At 38.5% G+C, this 15642-nt stretch overlaps 1 protein-coding gene across 2 annotated transcripts in view; it reads left to right on the forward strand.

The window, feature by feature from the left end:
* Nucleotides 1-15272, forward strand: part of LOC308508345 (lysosomal acid lipase/cholesteryl ester hydrolase) — a 38366-nt gene extending 23094 nt beyond the window's left edge. Inside the window, exons 7-10 of one of the 2 annotated variants that reach the window (XM_081074810.1) lie at nt 1213-1359; nt 2248-2319; nt 9643-9714; nt 10575-15272. In XM_081074810.1, the coding sequence (XP_080930936.1) occupies nt 1213-1359; nt 2248-2319; nt 9643-9714; nt 10575-10808 (525 nt within the window). In that variant the 3' untranslated portion in view covers nt 10809-15272. The remainder of the gene's footprint in view (nt 1-1212; nt 1360-2247; nt 2320-9642; nt 9715-10574) is intronic. The other variant, XM_081074811.1, reaches the window with a different exon arrangement.
* Nucleotides 15273-15642: the final 370 nt, after the last annotated feature.

Below are 15642 nucleotides of genomic sequence, written 5' to 3' on the forward strand. Positions count from 1 at the left end.
TCTCCAAGCAAGGGCGCATGCTGAGATACTGGGGATTACGACTTCAATGTATCTTTTTGGGGGGTGAGATAGGGGAAGGCACAGTTCAATCCATAAAACTGTCTGTAGGTGTTTGAATTTTTCATTCCTGCTTGTCCTCCCACAGGGTAGGCGTCAGCAAGAGTAGTAAATTATAAGGGGACAAATTTGGGTTTAATATAAGGAAGGTCTTTTTCCTATTTCCTGTTGTGCAAGTCTGTGGAGATCTGCCTTGAGGTTCCAGTGATTGCCCGCGAAATATTTGAGCACAGGTTCAGAAGCTGTTCCTCACGGTTGATATAGTCTAGGAGTCGGCAGACGTTTTCTGTAAAGGTCCACATAGTACATATTTTTGGCTTTGTGGGCCATAACGGTCTCTGTGGCGATTACTCAACTCTGCCACCTTAGTGTGCAAACAGCCAGAGACAGTGTGTAAAGAAATGAGTGTGACTGTGTTCCAATAAACTTCATATATAAAACCAGGCAGTGCCAGCAGAGGAGGAATGGGGAGTTATTGTTTAAGGGGGTCAGAGAGTTTCAGTTTGAGATGTTGAGAGAGTTCTGGAGATGGATCGTAGTAATGGGTGCACAGCAGTGTGAATGTACTTAATGCCACTGAACCGAACACTTAAACATGGTTAAAATGGTAAATTTTGTTTTATGTGTGTTCTACTATAGCAATAATAATTTACAAAAAAAGGGATTAAAAAAACCCAGTAGGCATTGGGCAGGATTTGGCCCCCCTAGCCAAGAGAATGGATTGGCTGTGCCCTAGGCAGACGCATTGCTGGTCAAGCAGTGTAGTATCTTTCTTAGAAGTCACTACCAATCCATCAGTCAGGTGAACCTCTTTGGGATTGGCCCTGGTATGAGTGATTATGAAGACCATTTCCCACAGTAAAAGTCTGCTGTAAATGTGATTTTCTGCCTCCTTTTCTTCACTTGAAACTTTAAATACACACCTGCTTTTTAAAGCATCTATTAAATAAGTAAAGCATTTAAATAGCATCTGCTTTTGCCTTAGTAAACATACTGCGTAGGTGTCCTAGTTTGAAAACCCACTGGTTGCCATTTCTCTCCTGAGGCCATCTGTGGAGGCATGTGGCACTGGTCTCTGCTTCTGAGGTGGGTCGTGGAGGTTCGTGTACCAGAATGAAATGCTGAGATATTCTTGGGCTTCTTTTTATTTTGTAGGATGTATTTGGGGTCAAACAATTTCTACCCCAGAATGCAGTTTTGAAGTGGCTGAGTATGCATGTTTGCAATCATGTCATTTTGAAGGAGCTTTGTGGAAATGTCTTCTTTGTTCTCTGTGGATTTAATGAGAGAAATTTAAATATGGTATGTATGTTTATAGTAAGACTTCCTTTAAGCTTTCACTGCTTGTGTTTTACCTATGAATGTGCTCCTTTGTGTTGGAGGATGTGGGTGAGGTGGGAAGAAATCATTAGCGCTCTCATGGAAGAGGCACCAGAATCAGTTTCATCAAGTGGCTGGGATACCGTCTGCTGCTGTCCTCAGGCCAGGCATTGTCATTGCCGTGTTGTATCTATACGGAAACTACTGAATGAGGAGATCAGTCACAACTTAAGTCTTGACGTTTATATTTATTCTTGTGATTTGTTTCTTTAAAAAAATATTATAAACATGTTTAAATTTGGAATATCCATTTACACATATACACACGTATGTGTGTATGCACATTTATGTATTTATTTTATAAAATGTAAGCCCTTGGTCAGCAATATGCAGGCGTTTCTAAATATATTTGTAGTTTGTAATGTTGCATTTTGAGAACAGGTTTTAGAATTCTGGAATGAATGCTCTAGGGAATTTTTTTTAAGTGATGTTAATTTTTCTTCTTCCTGGCGATAAAAGTGAGGTATTCTTGTTACATACATGTGTACATATATACAATTTTGGAAATCCAGAAAAGTATGAAGAAGAAAATAAAAATGAGCAGTAATCTCAACTCATACAGACCCATGGTTAGTTATCATGTTGCTGTACGTCCTTCTTTCATATGTACACTGTGTGTGGTGTGTCTGTGGTTGTACATGTTTTTCTAGGACTTATATGTAGTTAAAGAATTTTTTTTCCTGCCCTTAATCTCATATATTTGAGTTTGTGGCTCTGTAGTGTTTAATGCTTTGAAGGGAAAATTTTGTTTATTATCAAAGCTTCCTTAACACTGTTTTTATTCTTTTTTTCAACATGTTTATTTTGCAGTCTAGAGTGCCTGTGTATATAACACACTCTCCTGCTGGAACTTCTGTACAGAATATGATACACTGGAGACAGGTAGGCATTCCAAGAGTGCACTGGGGGTTGTGAAAATCAGTGTTAGAAAGATCTGTGCGTCCCACGAAGCACCTCTCTGTGAACCCTGCTCACAAGTCCTTCCCCAGAGCTGCTGTGTTCCGGTCATTGTGTGTGTGAAGCTTTTGTTATCCTCCCTGGGAAAAACTGTACTATGTATATGCTCACCAAACAGCTATTGGGGTTGACTTTTCTTTCTTTTGCTTTCTCTCCCCTCTGTCAGTTTTTCATTGAGTCCTAGATTTATTTTATTTTTGTGTTGCTTTATACAGCAAGATTTTAGAGCAGCTTTGGAGAAAAAAGCTGCTCTTTCAATGGAACTGAACAAAATATGCCTGAACTATTGGTGGATAAATCAGAGCTAAACCAATCATGGGTGTAAATGGGAGCCACGAACTTTTAAAGTAGAATTTGATTGTTTTTTCACATATCACAAAAGTAATACATGTTTGTTTATTCTGAAAGATTTAGAAATTACACATAGACAAAAAATAATATTCTCTTAAGATTTAAAAATAAAATAATTCTGTAATCCCACACAGAGATAGAAAATGTGTATCCAGAGATATGAAATGTCTCTGCATTCTACTCTATACCTCTTCTTGAATATCAGTTCAGAAAGAAGTCGTTAAACATACAGATAGAAATAATAGTTGTAGAAATAGATTAATTTATTTTCTTTTACTTACTGTTTTATAACTTGCTTTCCATTTACCCTAAAAATATGTAAGGAACTTATTTCTACTTCAGGACCTACTTATGTACAATTTTCCTCCTTAACTTCTTTTTAAAATATGAACTAACTACTATTCAGGTTCCAAACCAAGATTCTATGGATGTCTTAGATAGCAATTTCCAAACATTGGGCAATCACTGCCTGCATCAGAATCACATGAGTTGCCTTTAAAAGTATACCTTTTAATAAAATATTGTTTAAGAAAAGTAAGGGGGGTTGGGTTCATGGTAGCGATGCTTGATTGGCTGCAATCCAGGCTTTTAAAAACAAAGACTCCTGTGTCCCAATGCTAGAGAATTTAATTCATTTAGACTGGAGAATTTTTTCTTTTTATTTTTTAAACAGTTTTAGCGAGGTATAAGTGACGTACAATATTTAAAGTATGTTTTTTTTTTAAAGATTTTATTGGGGAAGGGGAACAGGACTTTATTGGGGAACAGTGTATATTTCCAGGGCTTTTTCCAAGTCAAGTTGTCCTTTCAATCTTAGTTGTGGAGGGCGCAGCTCAGCTCCATGTCCAGTTGCCTTTGTTAGTTGCAGGAGCTGAGCCCACCATCCCTTGCAGGAGTCCAGGAATCCAACCAGCAACCTTGTGGTTGAGCGCCCACTGACCCATGTGGGAATCGAACCGGCAGCCTTCGGCGTTAGGAGCACGGAGCTCCAACCGCCTGAGCCACCGGGGCAGCCCCAATTTAGTATGTTTTGATATAGGTTTATGCACGTGAAACTATCACCACAATCAAGACGATAAACATATCATCCCCAAAAGTTTTCTCATACCCCCTTTTAACATCCTCCTCTTCACCCTCTCCCTCTCCATCCCCAAGCAATGACTGATCTGCTTTCTGTCGCTATAGGTTATTTTTCTCTAGAGCTTCTGTAAATGTAATCATACAGTGTATATTGTTTTTGTGTGGCTTGTCTCAGCATAATTATTTTGAGATTCATTCGTGTTATGTGCATTAAGTAGTTCATTCCTTTTTGTTGCTGAGTGGTAAGAATTTGTATTTTTAAGAAATTCTGCCCAGTAGATTCTTTCTGCCCAACGAGATTTGGGAACCACCAATCTGGGACATCACTGATGCTTTAGTATCCTTCCTTAGTTGTCTCGGGAACCCTGTCTGTTGGGAGTGCTAGAGTTCACCTGTCCCTGGGCTCATCAGTAAGGAACCAGGCAGGACCAGGTCTGAGCCCTTTGTAGTGACTGTAAGGCCCAATGTTAAGTTTCAGCGCCTCATTGCCAGAGTTTTCTATGGCTTAGATGAGGAGCATCTGGAATATGGGTAGTTTATGACATGCTGAAGAGCACACATTTACCTCTAAGGAATGTCCTGAAAGCTTCAGAAGTCCTGCAAGTTCACAAATGTTCATTCAGGTCCCTGCTTTTCTCCTAGCCACATTTCTGTTTATGGTCACTTGTCTTCTTCGTATACCTTGTCACCAAAATACTCCTACCTTTTTGAGCATTTTTTTACCTTCTTTCCTAACGTACACTTTTTTCCCCCCAAAAGGCCCAGTTTCTGGCACCTCAGGAGTTAGTGCACTTTTGCGTGGAGGATGACCGAGCTGAGTTGAAGGCAGATGTTGAGCTACCCAGCAGCTTAGTGACCATTGGAGCCCACGTGTGATGTGCCACATGCCACCATATGTCACCATATCTCACCTTTCAGGGGCCTTTGGGGCTGTGGCAGCCGAGGCTGTCAGACTACCCTGTGGGGTATTATGGAGCGGTGTTGCTTCACCCCTCTGTGTGGCAGGCCTCCACTGAACGTTGGGTTTGCAGTTGAGCTCTGGGATCAGCTGCCATCCAGGCTTCTGCGCTTGTTCCAGTTCCTTTTATCCAGCAGCTGGCTGGGGTCAAAGGCTGCAGGCTGAGGTTCTCTCGGGCCCCATTGTGGTTTTAGGTTCTAACCATATTGGAATGTGCCTCATAAACATTTCCGTAGACAAGATTTACTGTGGAAAGCAGTCCTGCCGTTTGCTCTTCTGCTCACTCTGTCACCCCCTTGTCAAGAAGCTAGTTGCTTTGTGCAGCTGTTCCATAGGCTTTTCTTGATTTTTCCCTCCTCTGGGTTGGCCAGGGGCTGCCACTCTGTCTGTCAAGGACATGCTGGTGCAGACTGCCCTGGTACCTGCTGGGAAAGGCGTCTGCTGAAGGTGTTTGGTCCCGGGTGCTAGCAAGCTGAGAGCCACAATTCAGGTGTGAAGTTTGGGGGTTCCCTTCAATGCCATTTTATTCATACTACATTTAGAAGTTTACTTTTTTTGTTTAAATAATTAGCACTCCGTTTTTTAACAGTTCCAAAACCTAATTCTTTACTGGGCTTTAAATTTAGTTTACAAATCTTCCTGTTGTTTTTGTAAATCTGACAAGTCTGAGAAACCCCGAGCCAAGACTCTTGTTCCAATCTCTACTACCCTTGCGGGCCATACTCAGAGCCCAGGGGCTCACTCCTATTTGAAGAAGGCTGGTCCTCACATATCTTTGCAGTGTGGTTCAGAAATACTTAGAGTGCTATAAAAAATCCCGGTTCTTGGGCCTACCCATGACCTGCTGAGGATACAAATTCCTGGAGGTGTGTCCCTGGAATCTGCATTGTAGTAAGTTTTTCATGTGATTCTGGTGTTCTCTATTGTTTGAAACCTACTGCTCAGAAACCGAAAATAAATGTACATTAGGTAGGTCCTTTAAAGCATTGTAAAAACACATTCAGTATAATTTTTATTTTATATGTAATACATGATCATTAAGAAATTAAAAATATGTGAGTACAAAGAAAAAAACAAATCACCCATATGCCCACTATTATTAGAATTTTGGTATGGTAGGCACACTTAAAATTTTCTTTTACTTTCTTAGATCGTCTGACTGGGACTGACGTAAAACAGATTAATAGTGAAAAAGCACAGGAATTTTATTTACATGTGCATGGGAGGTCTCACAAGAAAAAAATGAAGACCCAAAGAAGTGACTAGGCCTAAGAGCTTATATACTAGGTTGAACAAAGTGTAGCAATTGTGGAAAAGTAACTAAAATAAATATGGGAGATTAAGAAAAATAAGAGGTTTTTTTAAATAAGGTCTTTTTGTACAGATTTCTTTCAGCCGCTCCTCTGTCTTTAGTGACAAGAAGGTTTCTTCCTCCTGGTGCAGGGATGGCTTCTTTCACATGGGAATTTTATCTCTTGATTTTTACAAAGAAGGGCAGTCAGAGTACCCTCCTTACATCTGCTGGTTTTCAAGTGTCCTTAACTCTAAATAATCAGTTTGGCCAAAGCAGCATATTTTTTGGTATAATTGTTTCCAGTACAAAAGTCGGATCACACTACATGCATGTATCTTCCTTTTTTATTTAATTAAACAGCATTATATTTGTTAGATACAGGCTAAGTTGCTGTATCAGAGATACCAAAACACAGCCTCTAAATACATAGTTTTTCTTTCTCATAATACAATCCAGACATAGGTGGCCCAGAATTGTGTATGTGTGTGTTTGTGATACAGTATTCTAGGAGGTTATTCAGGGTCACAGTTCCCTCCACACTGTTGCGCTGTGTCTCTGGCATGCTGTCCTCTTCTGCCTGGTTGAAGCTGGATTGCCTCCATGCGTGTTCCAGCCCACATGAAGGAAGCACATAAGGGATATGGTTCCCACTCTGGCAGCATGAAAGCTTTAGGGATTCTATCAGTGAAAGAAAGAGGCAAGAATGGGCACTGGGGGCAATTACCACTCTCTGTCATAATCAAAAATACCTTTTCAGGTCAACAGCTAAATTTTAAAATATTTGTAACTGAGGACAGATTTTCTTTGCTTGAATTATTATTGTTATTATTTTTACTATGATGGCTTTTTTTTTTTTAACAGTAAACCATCGTGGCACAAATATTCTTGAATTAGAGATCTGTCCTTATACATTAGGCAGATTATTTTCTAGGATACAGTTGTAGAAGTAGACTTAGTAGTCAGAGAGTAGGCCTGTCTTTAAGACTTCTGATACGTATTGTACTTTAGAAAGATTGAAACTATTGACATTTTTATTACCATTCAATACCTAAAAATAAGTTTTAAAATGTCACTTTAAATACCATCCATCCTAATATCCTAATATTATAAATATTTCCTCCTGATCTTTATCCATATAGGATTATCACATAAGTGTAAACATAGAGCTTGTTCACTCTCATTTCATTTTCTTTTTCCTGTTTAATATTATTTATAAACATTATTTATAAACTGCTTTCTCTTTCTAGTTTATTATATTTATATTTACAAAAGTTGCAAACTTGTGTATATTGATGTAATATAATCCACGAGTTGTGATCAAAAGCTATAATGTTTAAATTAAAAAAATATATATTACAGTAAAAGACACATTGGCATTAATCCCCCCTCAAAGTACTCCCCCTCGCTGCAAACACACTTATCCCATTGTTCTTGCCACTTTCTGAAGCAATTCTGGAAGTCCTCTTTTGTGAGTGTCTTTAGTTGTGCTGTCGTGGCTGCCTTGATGTCCTGAATCGATTCAAAACATTTTCCTTTCATGGTCATTTTGACTTTGGGGGAAGAGCCAGAAGTTGCATGATGCCAGATCCCGTGAATGAGGTGGGTGAGGATGAACTGTAATGTATTTGACAGAAATTGTTGTACCAGAAGTGATGGGTGACACGGAGCGTTGTCATGATGGAGGATGAAGTAAAGACACTCACAAAAGAGAGTTCCAGAAAATGCTTCAGAAAGTGGCAAGAATGATTGAATAAGTGTGTTTGAAGTGAGGGGGAGTATTTTGAGGGGGATTAATGGCAGTGTGTCTTTTACTGTAGTACATTTTTTATTTACACATTCACCATAGTTTTTGATCACACCACATATTTAATCAAATATCTATTATTGGACTTTCGCTTATTTTCATGTTTTTGTTACTATAAATAATCACCTTCACATTTCCCTCCTTCTGAAATTCCCTTTCAAGTGGATAGTTTAAAGTCCTATGACTCTGAGCACAAATGTCAAGTTTAGAAGTTCAGTCTGAGCCCTAGGCAAGTTTTTCCTTTATATTCCATATTTACTCCGAGTACTTTATATAAATGCTGAAAGACATATGTAAGAAAGTGATGAACTGTCTGTCTACAGTGGCAGAACAGCTTGCATTGATATATTTGCACTGACAGCTAGAGCTACAGCACAGATGCACTAACAGGTGCTATAAATCCTTATTTTGTTCTGCTTGTTAATATACCACAGATATTTAACATGTAATTTGCAAAAGCTAAAGCAGATGCTAAACATTTCTCCTGTAGAAATCCCCTCCAGTTTTCAATCCCATGCTGTCTTTTATTACATCAAACAGTAGAATTTTATGCAATTAGTAAGAACTGAAACCTGACATAAATAAAAAGAGGTTCTGATAAAATGTCTAGGATTTTCCTATTTACCAGATGCCACCCTCTGGCCAAAGCTAGAACAGTTTCCAGTTCATTTTGCATGCTAATTTTGGATTTAATTCTTGACATATTTTTTAAATTTGGGGATATAGAGGAGATATGAATTTACATTGCTTCAAATTTTAAAAATAAGTGACTTTTTGTTAATACTTTTAAATCCTACTGTTTAAATATGCATATATTTACATTTCATATGTGATATTATTTCATGGCTCTAGTATTTCCAACTAGTTAGAATTGTGCTGGTGTATAGTACAATTGGTGATTATACTGCAAACTGGTACTCAAGAAAAAGTGTTACATCAATAAAATCATTAAAATATTAAATAATATAACTAGTCAAGTAGAGTGGATATCTAGAAAATATGGAGATTATAGATATAAGCATATATAAATACATTAATCCATATATAGCATATATAAATATGCAATGATTAAATTAATAGATGTGTGAATATAAAATTAATGTTTGTATTTTAATATAAGTATATTAATCCATATAAATACCAGGGGTGCCAAAAAGTACACATTTTAAGCGATGTTATCTATGTATTAGTTTTCAAAGTTGAATTATGGTAGTAATGTACAGTATGATGTTTGCTGAAAAGACAGTGTTAATCAAATGAATGTTAGCGTCATTCATTGTATTACAATTTAATAGTGTTTTCCTTTCTTAAAATGTGTATATATTTTTTTGGCACCCTTTGTATATATTAATCTACAGTATATGTTATATATATATAATATATATTAAATATATATATTTATTTCCCAAGTAAGATAGTTAACTCTTTGAAAAAGTTTAAGATTTAAATTTCAGTTAAAAATGTACGCATAAAGTTTATCTAACAGGCATAGCCATTGATCTAGTATAATTCAAGGCATGCGTGTACAGCTGCTTTATTGTGTCATACAATAGCTACTTTCCAATCATACAATGAGAAATTGAGTCATTTAGTAAAGGAGAGCAAAATAATGCTGTTTATTTTAAATCACAGTTTGCAAATGAAGAGTAAATCTGGGTGTTGGTGTAAAATTGATATCTGTGGATGTGGCTAACTAGATATCTGTGGTATTATCTCAAACATCTGTGTTAGATAACTTTTTCGAAATTATCTTCTTTTCAGGCTTTTAAATTACAAAAGTTTCAAGCCTTTGACTGGGGAAGCAGTGCCAAGAATTATTTTCATTACAACCAGGTAAAGTTTTCAAAGTCTTTACAATTAAAATAGGCCCTAAAAAGTCATCGAGGAAGCCAGCCTGAGTTATCAGGCCTCTGGTTGGGCTCAGGTGCTGTGGAAATGTTTGGGAGAGTTGACTCGACAGTGTCTCAATTCCAGAACAACCTAAGTGTTGCAGACTGGACCTCCCCTTTCTGTCCTTTCCCTTGCTCTGTCTAACAACTGTCGCTGTCATCCATCATTCATAGAGATCGGGAACACAGATTTTAAAGTCAGGCAAGCCCACCTAGGTGTGTTACCTGGTAGCTGGACGGCCTTGGCCAACTTACATTGCCTAAGCCCTTTCTCCCTTACACAATAAATTTACCATTTCTCTAGTGCAAAGTGCTCTAAAGTATGTGGCATTTTGCCTGTGTTTTTCTTAATTCTCACAATATCCCTGTGACATAGGTGGGATTATGCTTATTATTAAAGAGGAAGAAACTGAGCCTCAGAGAACTTCTGTAATTTGTGTTACACCCCAGAGAGAGGGAAAGTAGGAGAGTATGGACTCTAAAGCCCCTTCCCAACCCCTCGATTCTGCTGCTTTGCGTGCACTCCCTGGGAGGATGCCTTCCTCCCAGGGGATTAGACACTCGGCACTGTGGTAGCACAGGGTCCCAGCTCAGTAGCTAGCAGGACTACTTAGTATTCTTGCACTGTGAGTTAGGTTTCATTTTGTTCTGGTAACAGTAACTTGAAAAGTCAACTGAGAACGATGTACAAAATACCGTCTTTTAGTCTCGGATCAAATTAACTAATGTTTAATGGAGAGTGTTGATTGTGTTTTTGTAAATTAAAACAACCACAACAGAAGTTTCTGTGGGTTTTTGTTATAGACTTACCCTCCCACTTACAATGTGAAAGACATGCTTGTGCCGACTGCTGTGTGGAGCGGGAATCAGGACTGGCTGGCGGATGTGAAGGACATCAGTATCTTACTGACTCAGATCACCAACTTGGTGTATCATGAGGCCATTCCTGAATGGGAGCATCTTGACTTTATTTGGGGCTTGGATGCCCCTTGGCGACTCTATAACAAAATGGTGAATCTAATGAGGAAATACCAGTGAAAGCCAGACTAGAGAAATTTATCGTCAAGTCAGTGATTGAATTGTGTTCAAATTTGTTGGCGTAATTTCTCTGAAATACTTGTTTTTCTTTCTCAGGCCTTTTGTGTTTTTATGTCTCAGAAAATTATGGTGTTGATGATGCCCAGTTATGGTTAGATATTCACTTGCTTTTTTGTTTAATCACGGCCAGATATGAAGCTAGTGCCTCAATCATATAAGTCTTTAAAAAATCTGACTGACTTGTGAAAGGTCATAACCATTCTGTTTATCCATACAATGTAAAATACACTATATTGCTTTTTTACCCTCACACAGGACACATTGATGTATGGGTTGCAATTTTTAAACTGTGTTGTTCATTGGTAAGTAGTCTGACACTGACTTGAGGAAAGCTCGGTGGATAAGCACCCAGTTCTCCTCTCTTTGCCTTGCCAGGCTCTCCAGTGGAATCGCCTTGTATTAGGGATCCCAATGACCCTTTCTCGTGTTCTCATGTAGTCAGTGCTGAGTGAAATCCAGTGACACCCCAGCCATGCCAGTTATAAAGATTCTATAATAAATTTTATCCAATCTATCTGCGATCATTGCTATTTAGCAAATGTTTAAATTGCTCAGATGACTTGTGGAATTCAAAAAGAAATTCCACTCATTAAAAACAAGAACTCTATTTTAAATAGCTTGAAGGCTGATATAGCCAACCGTCTATATTCACGAAGTCTTGTGTGGTAGGTCATCAAACTACTCGTTTGAGAAGAAAAGTCCCGTGGAGAAGTGATACCACTATTTTTCCTGAAATGAGTGTACTTTCCTAACCAGCTGCTGTAGCTCCGTGACAACGTGTGTGAAGCAAAAGCCGTGAGGCTGCCCGTGAACAGTGTCCTAATTCATTTTTACACAAAAGAAATATGAATGTGAATGTTTTAAGATTAAAGCTCAGGGAATCGCTGTGTTTTTCAGTTTTGTATGTGTCCATATTTGTAATACACTTGATTTGCACTCCTGTGTCAGGAAGCCCACATTCACCTGCTTTTTTCACAGCCTCGTTTCCTTGCAATACTGTCAGATGGACAGAATGACAGTTGATATGTTCTTCTGATAATAGTTACTTTAGTTGCAATAATGAACGATACCTTGTATTAGCTAATATGTGGCGACAGCATAATACTATTTTGTAACATTTATAAAGTCTTATTTAAACTTTTCAGTAAAACTCAGTGAGCTTCATAGGCTGGAAGGATTGTGTGTATGTGTGTGTTCTCCTTTATTTAATAGTCACTCTCTACTTCCTTTCTCTTTTGGCAGGACTTATGCTTTTCTTTCTCATCTTACCCCCCGCCCCCTCAGACTTTCTCCTTGTCACCCTCACTGGTACTGCCGGTGTACGTTTGATCTCTCATGGAGAGCAGAGAGTGGTCTCAAACATAAGGAAGGTTGGGGGATGTTTGGAGACACTGGCCTTGGACATTATCCTGCAGGGTCCACTGAGTGAGGCTTTGAGTGGTGAGTAAGCAGTGATGAACCCCATGTGCAGGGGGTGGCTGGTGTAGCAGGACCGTGGATTCAAGGACTCTCCATCCAATTCCCTCTTTGAGCAAACAAAACAATTGAAGCTGGCAGAAACAAGTCATACGTTTGGGCCCCCAAAACTTAGATATTGGGGTCTAAAGTGATCTCTCTCACTACTTTGTGAGACTGAAGGCAGAAGATACATCTTACTCACTTCTGCATACCCAGAATCTAACACGAATATAGTCAGTAAATATGTGGACTGACAAAATGTGAAAAACGATGGACTTTTTGTCATTTATCTAAATGAAAGTAGATGCACAGATAACATCTGGAAAGGTGTAAGGACTGAAATGGAATCTGCTTTTTCATAGTAACCGTAGGAATGAATAAAATTGTACTAAATGCAAAGGACATACATCCCCAGGAGGGTGCCACTCTCCTTGCTCGCCTTATGTCCCCCCAAAATAAAAATACTTCTTTCTCCTTTGACCAAGGCAACTGGTTTAGCCAACCAGGTACAAGATTCTTGGGCAGGGCCAGAAAGAAAGGGACACTGAGTGGGTATTTTTGTTTGCTGTTTTCCACCAGCAGTGGGCAAGAGCTTGGGAAAAGAATGGGTCAGTGCCATAGGTGACTTGGTTTCTCTTGCTTTGGTTGCTGCCATGGAGGCCCCCGTAGATGCCCTTGAGAACTTGTCATTAAAGCTCCCACACAGCAGACCATGGGAATGATCAGGGCCTTCATTCTGTAGAGCCCACCTTTCATTGGAGTGTTTCTCTTTCACCTCCTTTCCAAACTTTTCTCTGGGTATATTTCTTCAGTATGTGGGCCAGTCTAGTGGTAGAGACGTTGCATTGCTGTTCGTGCTAACGTTGGGTTACATCGTATGCTTCCCTTTGCTGGTGGCTTCTTGCTCCTGACAAAGCTGCATAGGCTCTTTATATCATTTTTTATATCTTTATAACCTGGTCTGCATTATTGTAGGTTTTTTTCACTGTTGGCCGAGATTGCTGAACGAGGCTGGATCTTGTACCACAAGGAGTCCTATAACAAATTTGTAGTTCTGACTCTGTTCTTTTCAATTGGGTTTGCTATATGTTCTGTGAAGCAGATTACAAAGATTTCCACAGACCTCTAGGGCAAGGGCAACTAGTTACTTTTCAACCAACTTGGAACTGGTAATCTTTGCCTGTTTACATGGGCAAAGCTATCAAATGAAGTCACAACTGAGAACGAAGTTATTCTTTTCATTCACCACAAGAGAGCACTCTTGGCTTTACTTCCAAACTTTTTTTGTAAGGAGGCTTTCTGTAGTTCCTTCCTCTAGGAAAGGCAGAGACCTTTGTTGATTTCTCCTTTGAGGACTGACTAGTAAGATCAACCATGTCTGTGGTCATTTCTAGGATTATGTCTAATGCATAACATCTGAAAAATGTTCCCAAAGAATACCTGTGCCCAAATGTGACATGCAAATAAAAATTTGCCTAATTGAGTTGTCAGAACCTCAGACATAGGGCCCGAAGTAGAGATGTCTTTAACCCTAGGCCTCACACTTACTAAGGAACAAAATTTAGACTATTTATCTTATCTCCAAATAATGAAGATTATTCTGTGTTTGTGGGTATTAAAGGTCTTAATTTGTTCAATGTAAACATTTAAAGTACACTGTAAGTTTAACTCTCGTCATTTATTTTTTTAATATATGGAGAGATTTTTAAACTGTGACCCCTGAAAGGCAACATCAGATTGCAGTAATTCTGATTTTGAAAAGTTTATAGTAATTCATTCAAGACTATTTATTGAGTACTTATGATATTGTGCTAAGGGCAGATTTCAAGATCAATTCCAAACGAAGCAGCAAACACTTTCTCTGCCCACATTTTTTAGTAGTATTAACACAAATACTTTGCATTTTACATTGTGCCTTCTCATGAGGCTTTGATCTTTGCAACAACCCCTTTGTCAGGTGAGGCAAGCATTTTCTCTGTCTTGCAAGCAATGTCATGCCTTTTAATGGGGATAATTTTATATATTTTAAATATTTTAAGGACTTGGATGAGAATCACAAAAATATCAGCATCCATGTGACCCAGATGGATCAAAAATATAAAGTGTTTAAAACCAAATATGCTTCAGCATCTGTTAAAAAGGAGTCTCTTGGGGGAGCTAACAGCCCCCATATTCTTCATCAGCTTCCCCTGTTTTGAGGAGTAATTAATGTTTTCTGAGTCTTTTGCAAACTGCCCTATAAATGCAACTTTAATGCCCCATCCTAACTTCAGACTCCTGTAGAGGCACCTACCTTGAAACTGACACTGACCATGTTCTGATCTCAGTTTGGCTGGAACTTGCTATTTAATCCTAGCTAGTCTTAACTTCTCTGAGGGTGAGTCTTCATCTTTACAACGAGTAATTAGATTTTGATCTTTGAGATTACTCCGCTCTCTCTGAATCTTATGTGTTAGAATTGTAAGACATTACATTTCTCATCTCTGATATCCAGGAATAATCGTTTTGGTTAGCTCTATGCCAAGACAGTCTCACCTCATTTTGGAAAGAAACAATCATAAAGCTCACACAGAATCATAAAACAGATTATGTCATAGACAATGGGTGTTGCCAACTACATGATCTGTTTTTGGGGAAGGGGCAGTGTCCAAAGTCATTTGGTGAGTTGGTACCAATAACTTCGAGATTGTGTTAAACATGTGTGAAGACCTGGTTGTTGTACTCAGAAAAATGATTTGATCTCTGGGATAGCTGGCAAAGAAAGGATTCCTGTCCCCCCAACCCTGTCAGAAAGACCATGCCAAGATAATGATACACAAGAAGTCAAAGTCAACTGGAGAAGTACGAGAAATAGTGTAGCCAAAGTCCTAATATCAAATCAGTAAATGCCCCCTTTTACGGAAACTACCCCTGTGGATAAGTAGACCTAAACTATATAATCAGGGCAAAAGCAAACAAACAAACAAAAAAACAATAAAAACCAATTTTTTTAGTCTTGATTTAGATCCCATATCTTTTTTTTTTTTTTTTTTTTTTTTTTTTTTTTTTAGTTTTTATTGGGGAATACTGGGGAACAGTGTGTTTCTCCATGGCCTATTGAACCAGCAACGTTGTTGTTGAGAGCTCACACATTAACTAACTGAGCCATCTGGCCACCCTAGAGCCGATATCTTTTAAAATATACATTGAGTCCACAAATATCTTTTGAACACTGTACGTACAAGGTATAATGCTTGACACTGTGGGGAAAAAATTCTAGAAGACAGACTTTGTGACCTAAAAAGACCTATTCATCTAGAATCCGTTATATAAATTT

This window comes from Rhinolophus hipposideros (genome assembly GCF_964194185.1).
Source record: "Rhinolophus hipposideros genome assembly, chromosome: 15".
Taxonomy (NCBI): Eukaryota; Metazoa; Chordata; class Mammalia; order Chiroptera; family Rhinolophidae; genus Rhinolophus; species Rhinolophus hipposideros.